This window comes from Centroberyx gerrardi, chromosome 13 (assembly GCF_048128805.1).
Source record: "Centroberyx gerrardi isolate f3 chromosome 13, fCenGer3.hap1.cur.20231027, whole genome shotgun sequence".
Taxonomy (NCBI): domain Eukaryota; kingdom Metazoa; phylum Chordata; class Actinopteri; order Beryciformes; family Berycidae; genus Centroberyx; species Centroberyx gerrardi.
The window spans coordinates 28,086,928-28,103,797 of record NC_136009.1 but is presented as its reverse complement, the minus strand read 5'-3'; the positions used below and the strand labels follow the sequence as shown (position 1 = coordinate 28,103,797).

At 41.7% G+C, this 16,870-nt stretch overlaps 1 protein-coding gene across 1 annotated transcript in view; it reads left to right on the top strand.

Moving 5' to 3' along the window:
* myo10 (myosin X) overlaps nt 1–16,870 on the top strand; it is a 157,940-nt gene that overhangs the window by 78,626 nt on the left and 62,444 nt on the right. Inside the window, exon 5 of the mRNA XM_071897130.2 lies at nt 16,569–16,703. Coding sequence (XP_071753231.2) covers nt 16,569–16,703 — 135 coding nt within the window. The remainder of the gene's footprint in view (nt 1–16,568; nt 16,704–16,870) is intronic.

The following is a 16,870-nucleotide window of genomic DNA, read 5'->3' as shown; positions in this document are numbered from 1 at the left end:
GTATTTACTGCCAAGTGTTTCTCCTGAGGGCTGCAGCCGGGCTGTGTGGGCCGCCTGCTGAGTGGACGTCAGGACAGAGTGTGTTTACTGTTTAGTGATTGTCCTTGGTTATTGGAAGGAGCCCTGACATGAGTTAAGACCAGTGATGTAGTGGTAGATTGTGACCTCCAGCCAGTGATCAAAACAACAAGTTATATTTTTCAGAAAAGCATCAATTTATGTTTTATTTCTCCCTCCAAAGACCCTATCCTCTAGATGTCTACAGTGTGTAAATGTGTTCAAACAGCACATTGGACTTTCTCTTCTACAAACATTTCTCAGAAGCAAGTAATCTCATTGGTTGAGTTAAACCTCAGTGGGCGGAGCTAAAGAACCACAGTATTTCTGGCTAAGTAACGTCGGACCAGCACTCTTAGCCTAGCGCTCTGCTACTAACTGAAGCCTTAGCCATACTATGTAGCTTAGCTAGTTAGCCTAGCTGACCTAGCTTCCAAGTCCAAACTAGCCATACTAGCCTTTAGCTATCTATCTATTGCTATTTCCAAGATCATGAATGCCATAGTCATGAATGAATGATGAAAGAAGTCTTTGCTATTTATATTTTTTAGTTATATTTTGACCAGAGTTCCTTCTTTACTATTCAAGTTTACCAGTTAGCTAACGTGTGCTCTGAAAAACTGTGGTTCTTTGGCTCCGCCCACTGACATTTAGCTCAACCAATCAGATTATTTCTGCCTCTAGTGCAGCTCTGCCTCAGAGAAATGTTTGTAGAACTAAAACTCCAATCTGCATTCAAACACGTGTTGAAATATGACACATCCCTGTCAGAGCCTTAAGCCCCGCCCCTCCGCTGTTTGATGATAAATGTCCTGTGACAGCCGAGGTGACAGCGGTTCAGTAGATGGACGGTGAGTCATCCTCTGCAGCACCTCAGGTGAATTCACACCTGTCATTGAGTCTGTCAGGTCTGACACGCCTCACCTGTGTGAGCATAACTGATGTCCGCCCAGGGGAGGATTCTCACAGAAACTCTCCCTCCATCACACTGCTGTAATGGTTATGAACAGCCAGGTGTACAGATCTTTAATTAACGCATTAGTACGTATTACAGGTAGTGGTAGGAGTAAGTAGGAGTTTGTTTCTTGGGATGTCGCTCAGAGACACACAGTGCTTGTCTGTATCTCAGCCATTTGCAGTGAAAAGAAGGTTCACTTTTTAAACACATTTAAAGGGGCAATTAAGTCATTTATCTTTATCGACCAGTGGAAATTGCAACAACGATTGATAGATCTTATCTCCTCCTACACAAGTCTCTGGCCCCTTCAGCTATGGTGGCCTGTAATTGACATAAATAATAAAGTCACATTTTCACAACAGAGAGACGTAAGCTAGCTAATTTTAAGCTAGTTAACCTTACTTACATTACATTCACACAGTTATTTACATTCATATCTTGGACCAACCCAGTGCACCCACAGTCTATTAATGTTGGCTGCTGTGCCTTGCTCCAGGGCAGCCTGTCGGAGGTTGTTGAGGGAGAGGAGAGCGTCACCTTTCCACTTCCCCCACCCAGATTTTCCCAGCCGGTAGCAGGAGGAAAAGCTCCCGGTCATGATCCCACTTCTCTAACCTGGACCTCATGGTTTTGCTCATAAAAATAAATATTTATTGTGGAGAGATGAAAGAAAATAGCAAGGTGTTCCTTGATTTAAGTGGCAGATATGTGACCGATGTGTTTAAAGTGGTAATCTGCCCTGTCTTTGTTACTAAGCGCTCATCGCTGTGGTGTTTCTGCACTGCACTTCCCGCAGATCACCTGTCAATCAAACAGTGTGGGCGGAGCTTGGATTTCCTGTTGATGCAGTTTGAGTTTCTCTTTTCTTTGTCTGTTCAGCCCATGGTGGCTATCGCTGCTCATGCTAACTACCCAGTTCTTCTTCTTCTGTTTATTCCAAACAAACCAGAAACTGGATATAGGTTGAATCGCTATTGTGTTAGAGCAATCAGATAGAGGAGCAGAACAGACATTTATTTATATGAAAATGTCACAGTGTTTGATGGTTGCACCTTGTGGCACATTAATGTCATCTAATAACTCTTCAGATCAAAGGACTGACTGACTAAATGCAATCTGGGCCTTTAGCCTCTCTGCCAGTTTAAGAACAACTGAGTCAAAGTCCTGCCCAGCTGCCCCAGTACGTGGTCTGGTTTACAAAGAACTCCCCTCCCACACACACACACACACACACACACACACATACACACACACACCTCCCCTGTTGGTCCCCCTCGAACACCAAAGCCGTCTCAGAGCGAACCCTCGTAAAACATGTAACGTGCCACCTTCTCCTCCTTCACCCCCATACTGAGAAAGGATCACTTCATGGTGTGTGTGTGTGTGTGTGTGTGTGTGTGTGTGTGTGTGTGTATACATTTGTGTGTGAGGAGCTATAAATTGCAAGTTGGCACTTTCAGGCGGGGCAGGAAGCTTTCTCGTCGGATTTAGGGATTGTGGGTAATCAGATCCAGGCAGAAAGAGGCGAATGAAACGGGAGCTGGTCTAGAAGAGGAGGAGGAGGAGGAGGAGGAGGAAGAGGAGGAGGAGGATGCACTATAGCCAGTGTAGCTCTAATACAAGGCATCTGCTCATTAACGGTCATGAATGCCACTTTGCATTTTCACTGATGCGGATACCTGCCTGCTTCAAGCCACATGATTTTAATGGAAACCCCTGTTGAGTTTTTGCTGCAGATTTCAGCAAGAACTCACTGTGAACGACTGGAAAACCTCCAGACCTGCAGAGAGCTCAGCAAACGCAACCGTGGGAGGTTTTTCTCCGTATAATAAAGCAATAAACAGGAGATTCAGACATTTATTTTACATTTCCCAGTTAATTTATTGCCTGATCCCACATCTGAGCGGACCAGTTGCTTTATACCTCAATCCGCCGAAGGTTTTAGCAGTATATATGTCCATAAAACCGTAGTTTGCTGATGCAGCCTTGTTTGAAAAGTGTGGTTTATAAAATGTGTAGTTTCAGCTAAGCGATCTGATTGGTGAAAGGTGATTTCCAACTGTGCTGGTAATTCCCATTCTGGCAGCAATTTGATCATGTTTTTTTGCTGTTCCCATTTGGTTTTATTCTAAAATATGTCCACTACTTTGAAGAAAAGCCTTTCAGACACTGTGTCTCGAGTGTTACTGACAGACTGAAGAATGCACACACATTTCAGAAATGTGCATTTTAACAAGTCGGTTTAATCCACTATTCAGTCTTAAAAACTTTTTCCAACTGCCAATGTGGGGAAATACTTTCACTCAACTTTCATCAGCTTTTCAAGATGGATCAAGCTTCATTATCTTGTTAAAAGTGAGCAATCTGCCTTATGCCTTATTTCAAGATACTGACACTTGTTTCTAGAAAACATCTGAAACGAATGAAACTGGATCGGAAACAAGTATCTCACCCGTTTGACTGAATTTTCACTTACTTAAGAAAAAAGCTTTTAAGACTGAATATGAGATGAAATGATGTGTTTACGTGATCATGTTCTGCAGTGCACCGTAGTGTGAAGCTGTTTTGACTGGCTGCTGTTGTGGCTTGTGGAAAACAACCCGCTTTTGATTGAATTACAAAGCCTCTCAGCTCAGGGTGTTATCCTGCACCCCCCGCCCCCCCCCCGTCCCCTCGACCCCCCCGGTGTGTCCCTGACCTCTTGACCCCAGAGGCTGTGGTAAGGTCAAACTCAAGACTCCCCAACCATGTTAATTACTCAGGCATCTGGGGTCACAGAAGCCCCCAGGCACAAAACATACCTGGGAGGTTTTCTCTTGGGATTCGTTAGGATTTATCTGTGTTGTCTGTGTTGTGTGCCAGATAAAACATTTGACTGAACCAAAGGAAGAAATAGATCACAGCAGAGGAAGAGAGCATGATGGGAGGGAATCATATTTTACCATCTTGGTTTTTTTTTTAAAAAAAGGTGCAACATGATAGTAGCAGTTACTTGCGAAGCTGACCTTGTTGGTTTGTGACCGCCATCGGTATTTGTTTTTGTGCATCTCATTGCCTTGCATAAATTAGAGTTGATCTGTTTTGCATTACATTCATAACTGAGGCAGCAGTAGAGCAGAAGCAGAGATGCCACACTGAGGACAAGTCTTTTTTTACCAGAAAGCAGAATAGTTTATTTTCTTGTTTCTATTCCTAAATAAATTAAATGCAGGCATGTGGTGCGGTTCATATTGATTTCTCGTGTTGTGCTGCACTGAAGAAACACATTATAATCAAGAATTCAATGTTTTTCTAGGTTACGCATTATATTTTGAGTGTGAATATGAGACAAGACGACTAAAGATTTAATATTTTTTGCAGTGTACCTCCTGGTGGATACAGTATATGTTCAGTAGTGAACTCCAGTCCATCTTAATCATTTAATCTCATATTTAGTCTTTAAATCTTACATTTCTTAAAACAATCAGACAGAAAAACTGGCAGTACTGTGAGATAATTCCACCTGTTTCCAATGCAAGAATTCTCAGTTCTCAAGAAGACTCAATACCTGATTAAATGACTTGTGTAGATGGATATATATATATACATATATATATATATATATATATATATATATATATATATATTTGTACTGTATCAGATCCTGGTAACTTCCCTCTCCTCTCCTCTCTCCTCCCCTCTCCTCCTCCTCTCCTCTCCCCTCCTCTCCTCTCCTCTCCTCCCCTCTCCTCTCCTCTCCTCCCCTCCGCTCTCCTCTCCTCTCCTCTCTCCTCCTCCTCTCCTCTCCCCTCCTCCTCTCCTCTCCTCTCCTCTCTCCTCCTCTCCTCTCCTCTCCTCTCCCCTCCTCTCCTCTCCTCCTCCCCTCCTCTCCTCTCCTCCTCCTCTCCCCTCCCTCTCCTCTCCCCTCACTTCTCCTCTCCTCCTCCTCTCCTCTCCTCTCCTCTCCTCCTCTCCCCTCCTCTCCCCTCCCCTCCCCTCCTCTCCTCTCCTCTCCTCTCCCCTCCTCCTCCTCTCCTCTCCTCTCCTCTCTCCTCCTCTCCTCTCCTCTCCTCTCCCCTCCCCTCTCCTCTCCCCTCACTTCTCCTCTCCTCTCGTCTCGTCTCGTTTCTCCTCCCTGGTCTGCGGATCTTTGACTCTTTGACGGACTCTGCAGCTTTCACAAAAGGCCTGGGCGAGGGCCAGAGATGTGGAGGCAGTTTGGCCGACACACTCCCTCCTTCCTGCCTGAGGGGGGTTTACCTTGGGTGGCAGCACCCTGTGGAGAGCCAGGGATTAGCACAAAGGCAGGGTGCTGTTTAGCTCTCTCTCTCTCTCTCTCTCTCTCTCTCTCTCTCTCTCTGTGTGTGTGTGTGTGTGTCCTAGATCGGGCAGGCTGGCATGCTTCCAGGTGCCTTTTAAATGAGTTACATTTAACAGGCCCTTTAAGATCTGGCCTCCACTATAGTCTAAGCTATTTAAATGAGTTACACTCTCCAAGCCCTTTAAAGTAAGATCCAATCCCTTTAAGAAAGTGTGAGCGGCCGCTGGAAGGAGCCGGTGGTGAGATGTGACTGTTTGAATTCACAGCTTCTCTTCAGCTGTAAGGTAGCCCCAAAAACAGAGACATTTGTGCAACACTTTTCTTAGTTACAAAGTGTTGTGAACAAACAAACTTATTAATGAACAGTTAGCAATGATAAAAGGAAGACTTACACTGCTGCCTGCTGAACAGAACAGAACAGAAAGTACCAGACTATTCAGTGGTATTATTATGCGTGGAAGTTAAAAATCAAATTGAAGCCAGAAGGAACACTGACACTGCCGGCTCATTAAGACCCGCCAGCTTTTTACCCTCAATAATTCCTTACCGCACTCATTTTGAGACATTAGTATACAGCGGCCTGAGATTAGAGACATAACTAATAACAATAACAACAGTAATGGCTGCAACACTTTTCTTAAAGTTACAAAGTGTTATGAACAAAACACACACATTATTTATCAGCTATGATAAAGAGAAGACTCACTGCTGGCCCGTTTAAGGCCTGCTGAACAAAACAGAAATATAAGTACAGCTACAACAGAAGAACAAGACTATGGGACAGTCATTTTAGGCTTGAAAGCCCACAATCAAATTGAAGCCAAAAGGATAACTGACACTGTTTTCTCATTCATGCCCACTGAGCAAGATCCCAAATTAAAGGAGCTACATGTAGTATTTATTTAAGAATAAATCATTCTCAGCGGAAGCAACGGGGCTTATGGGAAATGTAGTTTTAATGTGGAGAAACAGTAGAACTAACAATACTACTCCTGTGAGATAGAGGCTACCAGTCGTCTCCACCATGGTCTCATTTATTTATGGTTATTATACCAATGCAGCACTATTAATTTGACAATAATATATTGATGTTTAAAAATTCTACACATAGCACCAAAAACGTTTGTCAACCAAACAATAAATCGCTGCTCACAGTCGTCTCAGACCTCTTTTCCCATGCGGAGCGTCTCTAACCTGCAGCCGGTCCTGTCATAACATCTGTCCAGACGCTCAGCATCACGTTTTACAGACTCAGTCTATAGCCAGACACCCTGAGAGTTTACATTACTCCCAGTCCTGTTCTCCGTCTGTCAGGCACCTATACTGACTGGAGGGGTATGAATGTTTGTGCTACATAGGTAATGCATTATATTCAAGTCACGTTTATTTATAAAGCACAGCTAAAGCAACCGTCGTTGACCAAAGTGCTGTACGAAAGACAAATTCTAAAGATAAATTGTTCATCTTTAAACACCACACACAGAAATACATTTTGAACTTGGCGAGCTGGTTTCTGGTACCATGCACCTTAAAAATGGAACAGACTACAAAGCACTTTGAAACTAGAAGGCACTTGGAGAGCGCAAACCTCTGCCAGCGCTGAACAATTCTCCGTCTTTCTGTTACACCCAAACACATAAAACCACTTAAATGTGAAGTTAAATTCATATATTGACCCTACAAACATTTGGATTTGGAATTAAGTCTCTCGCTCCGTTAGTTTTATAGTTACGGCTCAAAAATGTAAAAAAAAAACAATTGTCTAGTGGGGGAAATTCCAGATCCAGCACCAAAATCTAATCAGTTAATCTAATCAATCTGTCTGCCAAATTTCATGGAAATATGTTGGTAAGTTTTTGAGATATCCTGCTGACACACAGACAGACAAACTAACAGGCAAAAAATAGGTAGAGGTAATTATAATTTCTTGTCTCCCTGCAGTGATTTTAAAGCAATGATACAATTTCAATTATGTTTGTGATTGATTTTAGAGAGTTTGCCCGTGTATGTTGCTGGAACATGTGACTGAATTGTTTTTTCTTTTCATGAATGTTTTTTTTTTTTTTTTGTTCCTGGGTTTCTCTTGAAATAGAGATCCCAATCTCAGTGAGACTACCTGGGGAAAAAAATGAAAAAATGATGTGGGGAGGATATTAGATTTTACCTGCTGCCCCATCAGGGTAAATATTTCTATTAGGGAACATTCCAGAAATCCCAGCGGGTCGGCCGGCCTGTCAAACACCTGCGGAGACTAAGCATGAAAAACAGAGAGAAAGAGTGACAGTTCACTGCTCAGAAAAGATTATTTAAATAGATTATTTTTTATGGGGTTGGAATGTGCATGTTTTTTACCATCCAGGTTCACTCCCTCCCACCTCACACTGAGGAAGAGAGAGGTCTAAATGTTTCACTTGATTGGAGAGGTAATGAAGAACATATCTGCTTTATTAGATTACTTTCCAGTGGAGAGAGTGAAGAAAGATAGGAAAGAGAGAGAGGATGTTATTACTTGGATTTGAAACTGCGGTGTTTTGAGTACATGGTAGTCCTCAGTCCTCTGATCCACCACAATGCCCCAAAACAGGATTTGTTGTGATGTAGTCCTATATTGTAGTCCATATTGTAGTCCATATTTGAAGTATAGGCACTCTAATGTAGCGGTAATCTGTACTGTGATTATGGGTGTTATGGATGTTATGGTGCTAGAAAAAAATCATGCTCAAGTAACCAGAGGAAGAGCTGCTACCTTAAAGGTCCCATATACTCAGTTTTTATGATTTTGTTTTGAAATATACTTTGGCTCAAGACAAGAATGTTCTTCAAAAAGTTTTGCAAATAAGTGTAGTTTAGTTCAAAGTGTTTTGTTGAATGAATGTGAAGATGAAGTCCTCACAATATACTGGCTCCTGATTGGCCAACAGCAGCGGCTCCTCTAATTCAAATGAGGTGAACCTGCTGACTGGAGGCTTTCCAGTTCAAGTTTCTGCAAACTGGACCCTGATTGGACGGATTTCAGTCATTCTTTAGTGAGGGAGCCAATCAGGACAGGAGTCCAGCTGTGATGCGTTTCCTGGAGTTCGTCTGAAACTGACTGGTGAAAAGGACGGATTTTTGAAAATACATTTACTTTAAATTTAACTACTCAAAATACAATTTTGACAATGTCTTCATTAAGCATCTTTGATCGCAGAGAAATAGAGGAAACTTTTAATTCCTATAATAGGGCCTCTTTAAATTAGATTGCATAGAGGGATTACGACTACAGATAAAACTTCATCAGATAAAACTACAAGAAGAAAAGGTTTTTACGAATACTTACACAATGAGAATTAGCTGATTACTATTTAAGTTGGGTCATGTTTCACAGAGAAATCCCAAAGAGTAATCCCTCTATGATGGTGATCCAGGCTCCCAAAATCTACCCACAGCACTATTATAGCACCAATACAAGTGTGCTGACTTAAGTCTTCTTCAAGGTGGTGAATATTTTTATTTAGTGGTGAATATTTAGCATTTCCTGCCACAGTGTCTGTCCTCTACTCATCTGCCTGACTGAAGAAACCGTCCCACTCAGTGTCAATGAAATTCGAGACTTTATTTAATTCATGTAATATGCAGTAACACTTACTCAGTGCTGCCAGTGTGTTTCATACAATGGCTGCAGTGTGGCTCCCTTTAAAAAGCCCCGGCTGAAGCAGGGGGTATCCAGGAACAGCTGGCCAGGGTAAAGTGTCTTTAATCTTTCCAGCTCACGGGAGGGTTTGGCCAAACTTGGGGCGCTCAGGACTGTCAGTCAGAAATCCAGCTTTACAACCTGGGTCTGATGTTTCAGTGTTTTTCTGTGTTTTGGTTGCCTGTGTCTCTGGTTTAGAGTCACTGCTACGTTAGCTCTTCAGAGGTGTTAATATCATATTGTGTCAATTAAAGCAGTAATCTGCGAGATCCTCTGTTTTAGAAAAAATTGTCTCCATCTTTGTCCCTCAGCCTCACTGTGGTGTTTCTGCACTGCACTTCCCACAGATCACCTGTCAATCAAACAGCGTGGGCGGAGCTTGGATTTCCTGTTGATGCAGTTTGAGTTTCTCTTTTCTCTGTCTGTTCAGCTCATGGTGGCTATCACTGCTCATGCTAACTACCCAGTTCTTCTTCTTCTGTTGATTCCAAACAAACCGGAAACGTAAAACGCATCACTTCCTGTGCGGCAGAGGATTTCTCCCAGGAAAGAGCGACCAGACACCGGCTGTTTAGAACAGACAGAGGAAAAGATTTCATGAACTGGATATAGGCTGAATCACTGCTGGGTTATATCAGTTGGCAATAGAGAGTAGCAAAATTGGTCTGGTTCACAAAGAACTCACACACACACACACACACACACGCCTCTGCTGTTGGTCCCCCTTGAACACCAAAGCCATCTCAGAGCGAACCCTTGTAATCAGAGATACAGAGTGGTAAATTTATTTATATTAAAATGTCACAGATTATTACCTTCAAGTATTTGTAAGTATTTTCCATCTGAGACACACATATTTTCTGAGATATTCTCAGATTAAGCAGCCTAAATATCAGCCACTTCCAAAGTTTCAGTATAATAAACTAGCTTTCTTGTATTCTTTTCTTTTTTACTGCTTACTCTCTAAACACTAAAGGCTGCCACTGACCTTTAAGCCTCCGTCCCTATCCTCTCCAGCTTCAGACTCCCACATCGTAATGTCTTAGGACCCACCCAAGCATTATCCAAATGAAGAGTTCTGTTCCCAAATGGGACATCACACCTACTCTCATAAAATGTTTACAGACGTGAAAGTCAGACTCATTTTAAAATAGCCAACATTTAAGTTGTGAGCTACAGTAGCCTATATGAGAACCGATGCCTACCCTGCACTAACCCTAATCCTACCAATTTTTATTCTAAAGATAGATGATAGTTAAAAGTTTTTTTTGGAATGACATCCTTCATTTTAGTTCTCCTGTTCATTCCATTTTTGATTTCTGACTAGTATACTACGTAAAAACTAAGCAGCTGTCTGAAGTACAGTAAGACTACACAGTTATTTGAAAATCTCTACTCTCTACTAAAGACTACTGCAATTTACAAATATATTACAATTTTCAAATTTTTTTATGAAATTGCCTTCAGCAAGTTGGAGTTTCAGTTCTACAATCATTTCTTGGAGGCAGAAATAATCTCATTGGATGAATTAAACCTCAGTGGGCGGAGCCAAAGAAACTTCTGGCGTAGTAACATTAGACTGAAGCCCAGCGAAAAATGCAAAAGGTAAAAGAAGAGGAAGCTAATATTATGAAGGCTAGCGCTCTCAATCTAGCCATACTAAGTTATCTAGGTTAGCTAGTTAGCCTAGCTGACCTTCCAAATTCAAACCAGCCATACTAGCCTATAGCTATCTAGGTAAGCTAGTTAGCTAGCTGCTGACCTTCAACATCATGACTGCCATGGTCATGAATAAATTAAAAAACAGTCAGTGCCATTTATATTTGTTTATTTATATTTTGACCAGAGTTTCTTCTTTGCCGTTTAAGTTTTGCCAGTTAGCGAACTTGAACTGTGGTTCTTTGGCTCCGCCCATTAAGGTTTAATCCAACCAATGAGATTATTTCTGCCTCCAAGAAATGTTTGTAGAACTAAAACATCAATCTGCTAGCCTTACAACACATCCAAACACATGCTAAACCTATAATCCTACATACCTCCAAAGACAACCCAGGGAGAGGCAACACTCTAGCAGCCATCAGCTACAGAGCGTTCTGCTGCTGAACGCTGCTCAGCCCGCTTTATGCAACACCAACACCGTCACGGCGTCCAGTGCTCTTCCCGGTGTCCCTCTGTCTGCTGTTTATGTCTGCAGCGTGTCGGCGTTGACCTCGGCCTCCCCAGGGGGATTGTGGGAGCCGGCAGACCGAGGCTATGGCCCGGCGGTCGAGGATCCTGAACCTTTCTGTCAGCGTCAAGTTTGTTTCCTGTGTACGACTACAGGCTGTTTATCTGAACCTGCGGCCGCAACTCAGGCTAACGGGTTCACCGCTTTGTCTGGCTGTGGGTTTAGCATGTGAAGATTTCTACTCCAAAACTCTTGTGTAGATCCACTTCAGGGGGAGGAAACATCACCTGAAGTTCATCTTTCAGTATCTTTAATATTGATCCTGAGCCCAGAGACAGTGTTGGTTGAGCTCCTTGTCTCTGGACCCACATGTTCTCCTGCTGACTTAGGATCAGTGTTCGAAATTAACTTTGGCTCACCTGGTAAACTAATAAAAATACCTGCCAAGAATAATTTTCACTGGAGAAAACCGTTAATATACATTTTTCATAGAAATATGTCACCCTATCAGTTTTCAGTGCTATTTCATGTCAAATCAGGCACTTAATGTTAATTTAAAACCTGCTCACTCACTTATACAACGGATCAAGTTTGTAATTCATCATGAAGTGCTGCAGAATTCAAATTACAACAGATGATTGATTTGATATTTATCCTGAGCTAGTTAACCATCCAGGAAGTTTAGATGCAACCTCTTTGTGTAGAGCAGCGTAACAGGCAGCCAATCAGAAGCCTTTGATACAGAACTGTTGTTTTTCCTTGATTTGATTGGCTCACGGTCAGAGAGCATGTACGGTGGTCTGCCGGGACAAAGTTTGAGAACAGGCAAAGACCAAAGACTGTAGGCTATATCACTTTGGTGTTCAAATGTTATCGTCTCAAAAAGGTGCGTCAGTGTGTCAGTCACCCTGATTGATTTATCCACCAGAAGACAAATTTTACCGGCATTTTGCGCCTGGCGGGTGTTAATTTGTCTCTCTTATCCTGTCTCAGTGAAGAAAGGATACAAAGCAGAGGACTGCTCACTCAGTCAGTCAAAGTGTTATCATTTTGTCAACCAAAGACTGAAGTTGCCTCTTGTCCAATATGAAGAACCATAATTTGTTTTAGTTTTCGGCTGTCCATCAAACGGTAGATGTGCCATTTTGGAACTAAACTCATGATTTCGTTTATTGGCCCATGTGTCTTCTTAAAACTTTGCATTGCGCGGGTCTTGCGTTGCCATGTTCTTTGTTTTTCAACCCCTATTCATCCAATAAAGGTTGAATGAGCATGTACGCTGTTTTCCAGCATCGCCCTGCTTCACATTCAGTTTCACATATTCACACTGGGAGCTGCCCGGTAGAACATGTTTTTATCGCCTGTAGTGTGAAACGTCGGTGTTTGTGGTGAAAAATGTGTCTCTTTGGGGGTAACCTAGCACTCTTCAGTTGTTGTTAGTTTCTGAGCGAGGGTTGCCAGGTTGATAATTAACTTGGCTAGTCTCAGCCTCACACTGTGTGGCTGTGGGTTGCCAGGTTCATGTTAAATGTCACTGACAGGTGTGTGAGGGATTCACAATGTAGACGTCATGGTGTGTTTGAAACTCGCTGTGTTCATCCTGGTCTTGCTTTGCAGTTCAGATTGTGACAGTAAACTGTGTAACTGCAGTGAAAAAACATGACATAACTGCAGTTTTGGTGTTGTTTTGTGTTTTTTTTCTTACTTGAATTCAGATATTACATGGTGACTTAGGTATTGAGTGAGTTTAAAGGCCCTTAGGCTCTTCAAACCAGCAAAAAGTCAGGTATAGAGGTGTTACTGAGGAAACTAATTCCTTCGACATACTGTACCAATATACCTGCTGGTTAGAGGCATTATGGCTCTGAAACAGTGTCTCCTACTGCAGTATTCAGTGCTGTGATGCTACTGTCATACTGCAGGCACACAAATGTAATTTTCTGTCATCATCGTGCTGGACCTTTCTGTCAAAATTAACTTTTCTCTTAAATTAACTTCACTATAATGGATACCTTAGGTTGTCGATGCCACTGTGTTACAGTAGTAGTAGTAAAAGTAAAACTCATTATGGAATATGAGGATGTTATATCTTAAGAACCCTGCTTAAAAATTTGTAACATTGTTGAAGCATAACTCCGGCAATTTTGTACTTTCTCATCATTTTCTGTCGTACCGATCGATACCGAACAAAATCTCATCTCCTGAAGCAGTGGAACAGCCCTGAAGCCTCTCGGTGAGGTTCAGTTGGCCACCAGACTGTTTCTGCAGTCAGCTGACTTGGTTTGCACACTGAGCCAGAGAGGAGGCTGAATAAACGTCTAACTTGAGACAAAGCGCTGTTTGTTTATTTGGAGACGACATGTCACCTGGTTCTCACTGCACCGCCACGCCGCTTAACTACTAACAAGGGAAAAGGAGTAAAAGGAGGTTTTTTTTCCCTTTCCTTCCACTGTGACAGTAGTCTGACCCACTTGTTGAATATATGTGGTGTTTCAGTAAGAATCAGAATCACTTTAATGTTCAATATCTACATATTCAGTATCTAAATCATCAGGGTTTTCTTGGTTAGAGTGACAGGTACATTAAAGGAAAACTCGAATCTGTGATGTTCTGTGGATTCCAGGAGTTATTCTCTGTTGTTATTTACTTTTTTAGTGAACCCACTTTCCCTCAACCTGCTTCATCTACTTCTTCTGCAATTAGTGATTTCTTACATTTCCCCAGAATGCCTTTTGATAATTCCCAGAGAACAACATTCAGTATGTGAAGGTGGAGAGAGTGGCAGTGATAGCGTAGCAAGAGCAGGAGAGTGAGAGTTTTGTCTTGTGTCAAAACCTGTCTTGCTGCTGCTTTGCATTCTGGTCTCTCTCCTGCTCCTGTGGGTGGAGAAATTGGTCTCTCTTCTTCTTCTACGATGGATTTCTCCCTGTATGATTATTGAACGTCTCTCGGTGCAAAATGGCGGCTCTAGAAAGAAGCCCTCGCTCTTTGATTGTGAGGGACTGACACCAAAACCTGACGTTTACCGCTGATGTTTTAGATCGATTTAGATAGATTTTTTCCTTTAAAGGAAGCCAATGTCTTTTTGGGCTGATTGCTGCTGCGGTTTGATTACTGTTCCTTTAATACTGAGGCTTGAAGATACAATCCAGAATTTACTTGTTTATTTATTGTATCTAAATTATGGGTATAGTCATACATGCCCTTGACATCTAGATGGAAAACAAGCTGTGTGGAAATTTCATGATGCTTCATAACTCAAAATGCAGGTCTGCTTTAATCCAAGATTAAAAAAAAAAAGCAGTACAACCCCAGAATCCATGTCAAACTCATGTTTAGCTGTCACATTGTGCCTGTCTTTGTATGTGAAGCTCAGATAATATATATTTTTGAATGGAAAAATGTCTGCAATCCAGTAAATAACTATGTAAACAAAGCCAGCAGTGGGATGACAGTGTTGAGAGAGTGGACGCCGGACAGCGGACACCAGCAATTACAGACTGTCAGGTGGTTTCATGCAAAGTCATAGTTATCGGTTATAGAAGGGAGAGTGGCTTTTAAATGTCAGCCTGTCTAGTGTAGAATTTATAGTTTTATAGTTTAAGATAGTCAGAACTCTGAATGATACTATACTTTATTATCAGTAAAGCCTCCAGGATGGGATGTGGTGCTACTATACAGGCTTGTAGCAAATGATGATGTAATAACTGATCAAAATGTTCTTCTATATGTGTTGGAAGTCTAATTAAACACGTTAATTTAATAAATTGCTGGATAATGTAACAACATCACATTATTACATTATATACTATTACTTCATAAGGGGCGTCAAATTTTTATCTGATGTAATAATCATATTGACTAATATGTGTAATAACTCGTAAGAATGAGAGCAATGTAATAACTGGATTTGTTATTATTATCAGCCAATATTATTATTGCATCATCAGTTAAAAATATGTTACATCCCTTTTGAAGTAATAATACCAGTCATACTATTTATTTTTATGACTTTTTGACAAGTTATCACATTATCCGGCAGATATTGCATTATTAGTTCCTACGAGGCTTTATAGCATTGAGAAGAAACACAGTCAGCTGGCTCTGAAACTAAAGCAGCTGCTGTTTTATTGTGTATAAAAACATCGACTCCATTGCTTTCATGATAGTTTGTGTAAGTCTGCATGAGTCTGTGCAGATCAGTCACACATATAGCATTACTTAAGTCGGGCCAGTAATTAGTCCTGGAAATGAAGTAAGGTTTTCCCCTCATGTTTATCTCCATGTTGTGTTGCTGAATCCTGGATTACTCTGCAGAGACAATAACCAGCAGATCCCAGGGATCACAGGCAGCCTGCAGCGGGTTTGCATTGTGCGGTGCGCCATCTAGTGGCTGAACGCTGGAATATTTGCCCTGACTCCCACAATGTCCTTAGCTGGTATATAGGGCATAGCATGCATGAAAAAGCCTGTTTGTCAATCAGTCATGAGGCAGTCATCAACACTTGATTCACATGTGACATATTTTGTTGTGCTGAACACACATGTTTAAACTGGTGAGACTGCCACAGGCGCACACTCAAGTACAAACAACTTACAGGCATGTACAGTGAGACACATACACACACACACACACACACACACACACACACACACACACACACTATACAGATACACACACCATCCACACAAAGTCTAAAATGAACATCTTTGTAACTCCTACGTTTGTCTTCTACATATTTTCATAGTTTTGATAAACTATGGAATCAAGCTTTACATATCTTTGCTTGAACCAAAAGTTAAAGAAGCTGTAGGGAGACGATCTGTGAGCTGATAACACTTCATGATGAAGAAGAGACCATCCACAAACCCTGTGCTGATAATGACCGGCCAAATTATTATTATTATATAAGTGAGTTGCCAAAATGAATTAACTCTGTAACATGGAAAACCATAAAGATTTTGAAAGCTTATCATTTAATTTCATTACTACTACTACAACTACTACTACTGCTACTATAGCATTTACTGTTACTGTTACAACTACTACCACTATTACTACTACTACTAGGCTACTACTACTACTACTGCTACTACTACTACTACTACTACTACTACTACTACTGCTACTGCTACTACTACTACTACTACTACTACTACTACTACTAATAATAATAATAATAATAATAATAATAATAATAACATAATTAGGATGTTCTTCTTACTGGGATCAATTGATATCCTGTAAGGACATTCTCTTTTCTCTTGCCCCCCTCCACAGGGAGGTCAGAGGTCAGAGGTCAGAGGTCAGGGCCTGGAGCTGGTAGGAATTCAGTGCCTTGCTCAAGGACACTGCAGCAGATTGGATGCTCGTAGTCTTACCGCCTGTGTTTTGTGTTTTGTGGCCCTGCAGCGGTGAGAGCGGAGCTGGGAAAACAGAAAGCACCAAGCTGATCCTGAAGTTCCTGTCAGCCATGAGCCAGCACTCCCTGGAGCTGTCGTCCAGAGACGGGACGTCCCACGTGGAGGAGGCGCTGCTAGAGAGCAGGTAGGACAAGCCTCCATTCCAGGACTTATTACATCACTTCTTAAAATCACTTTTATAGGCTTGCTTTTATGTAACATTTTGATTTGGCCCTGCTTACTTGTGTTGCTTCTTGATGATGATGATTAACCACTTTTCTTTTGAACTTCCCAACTTTTTCATATATTTTA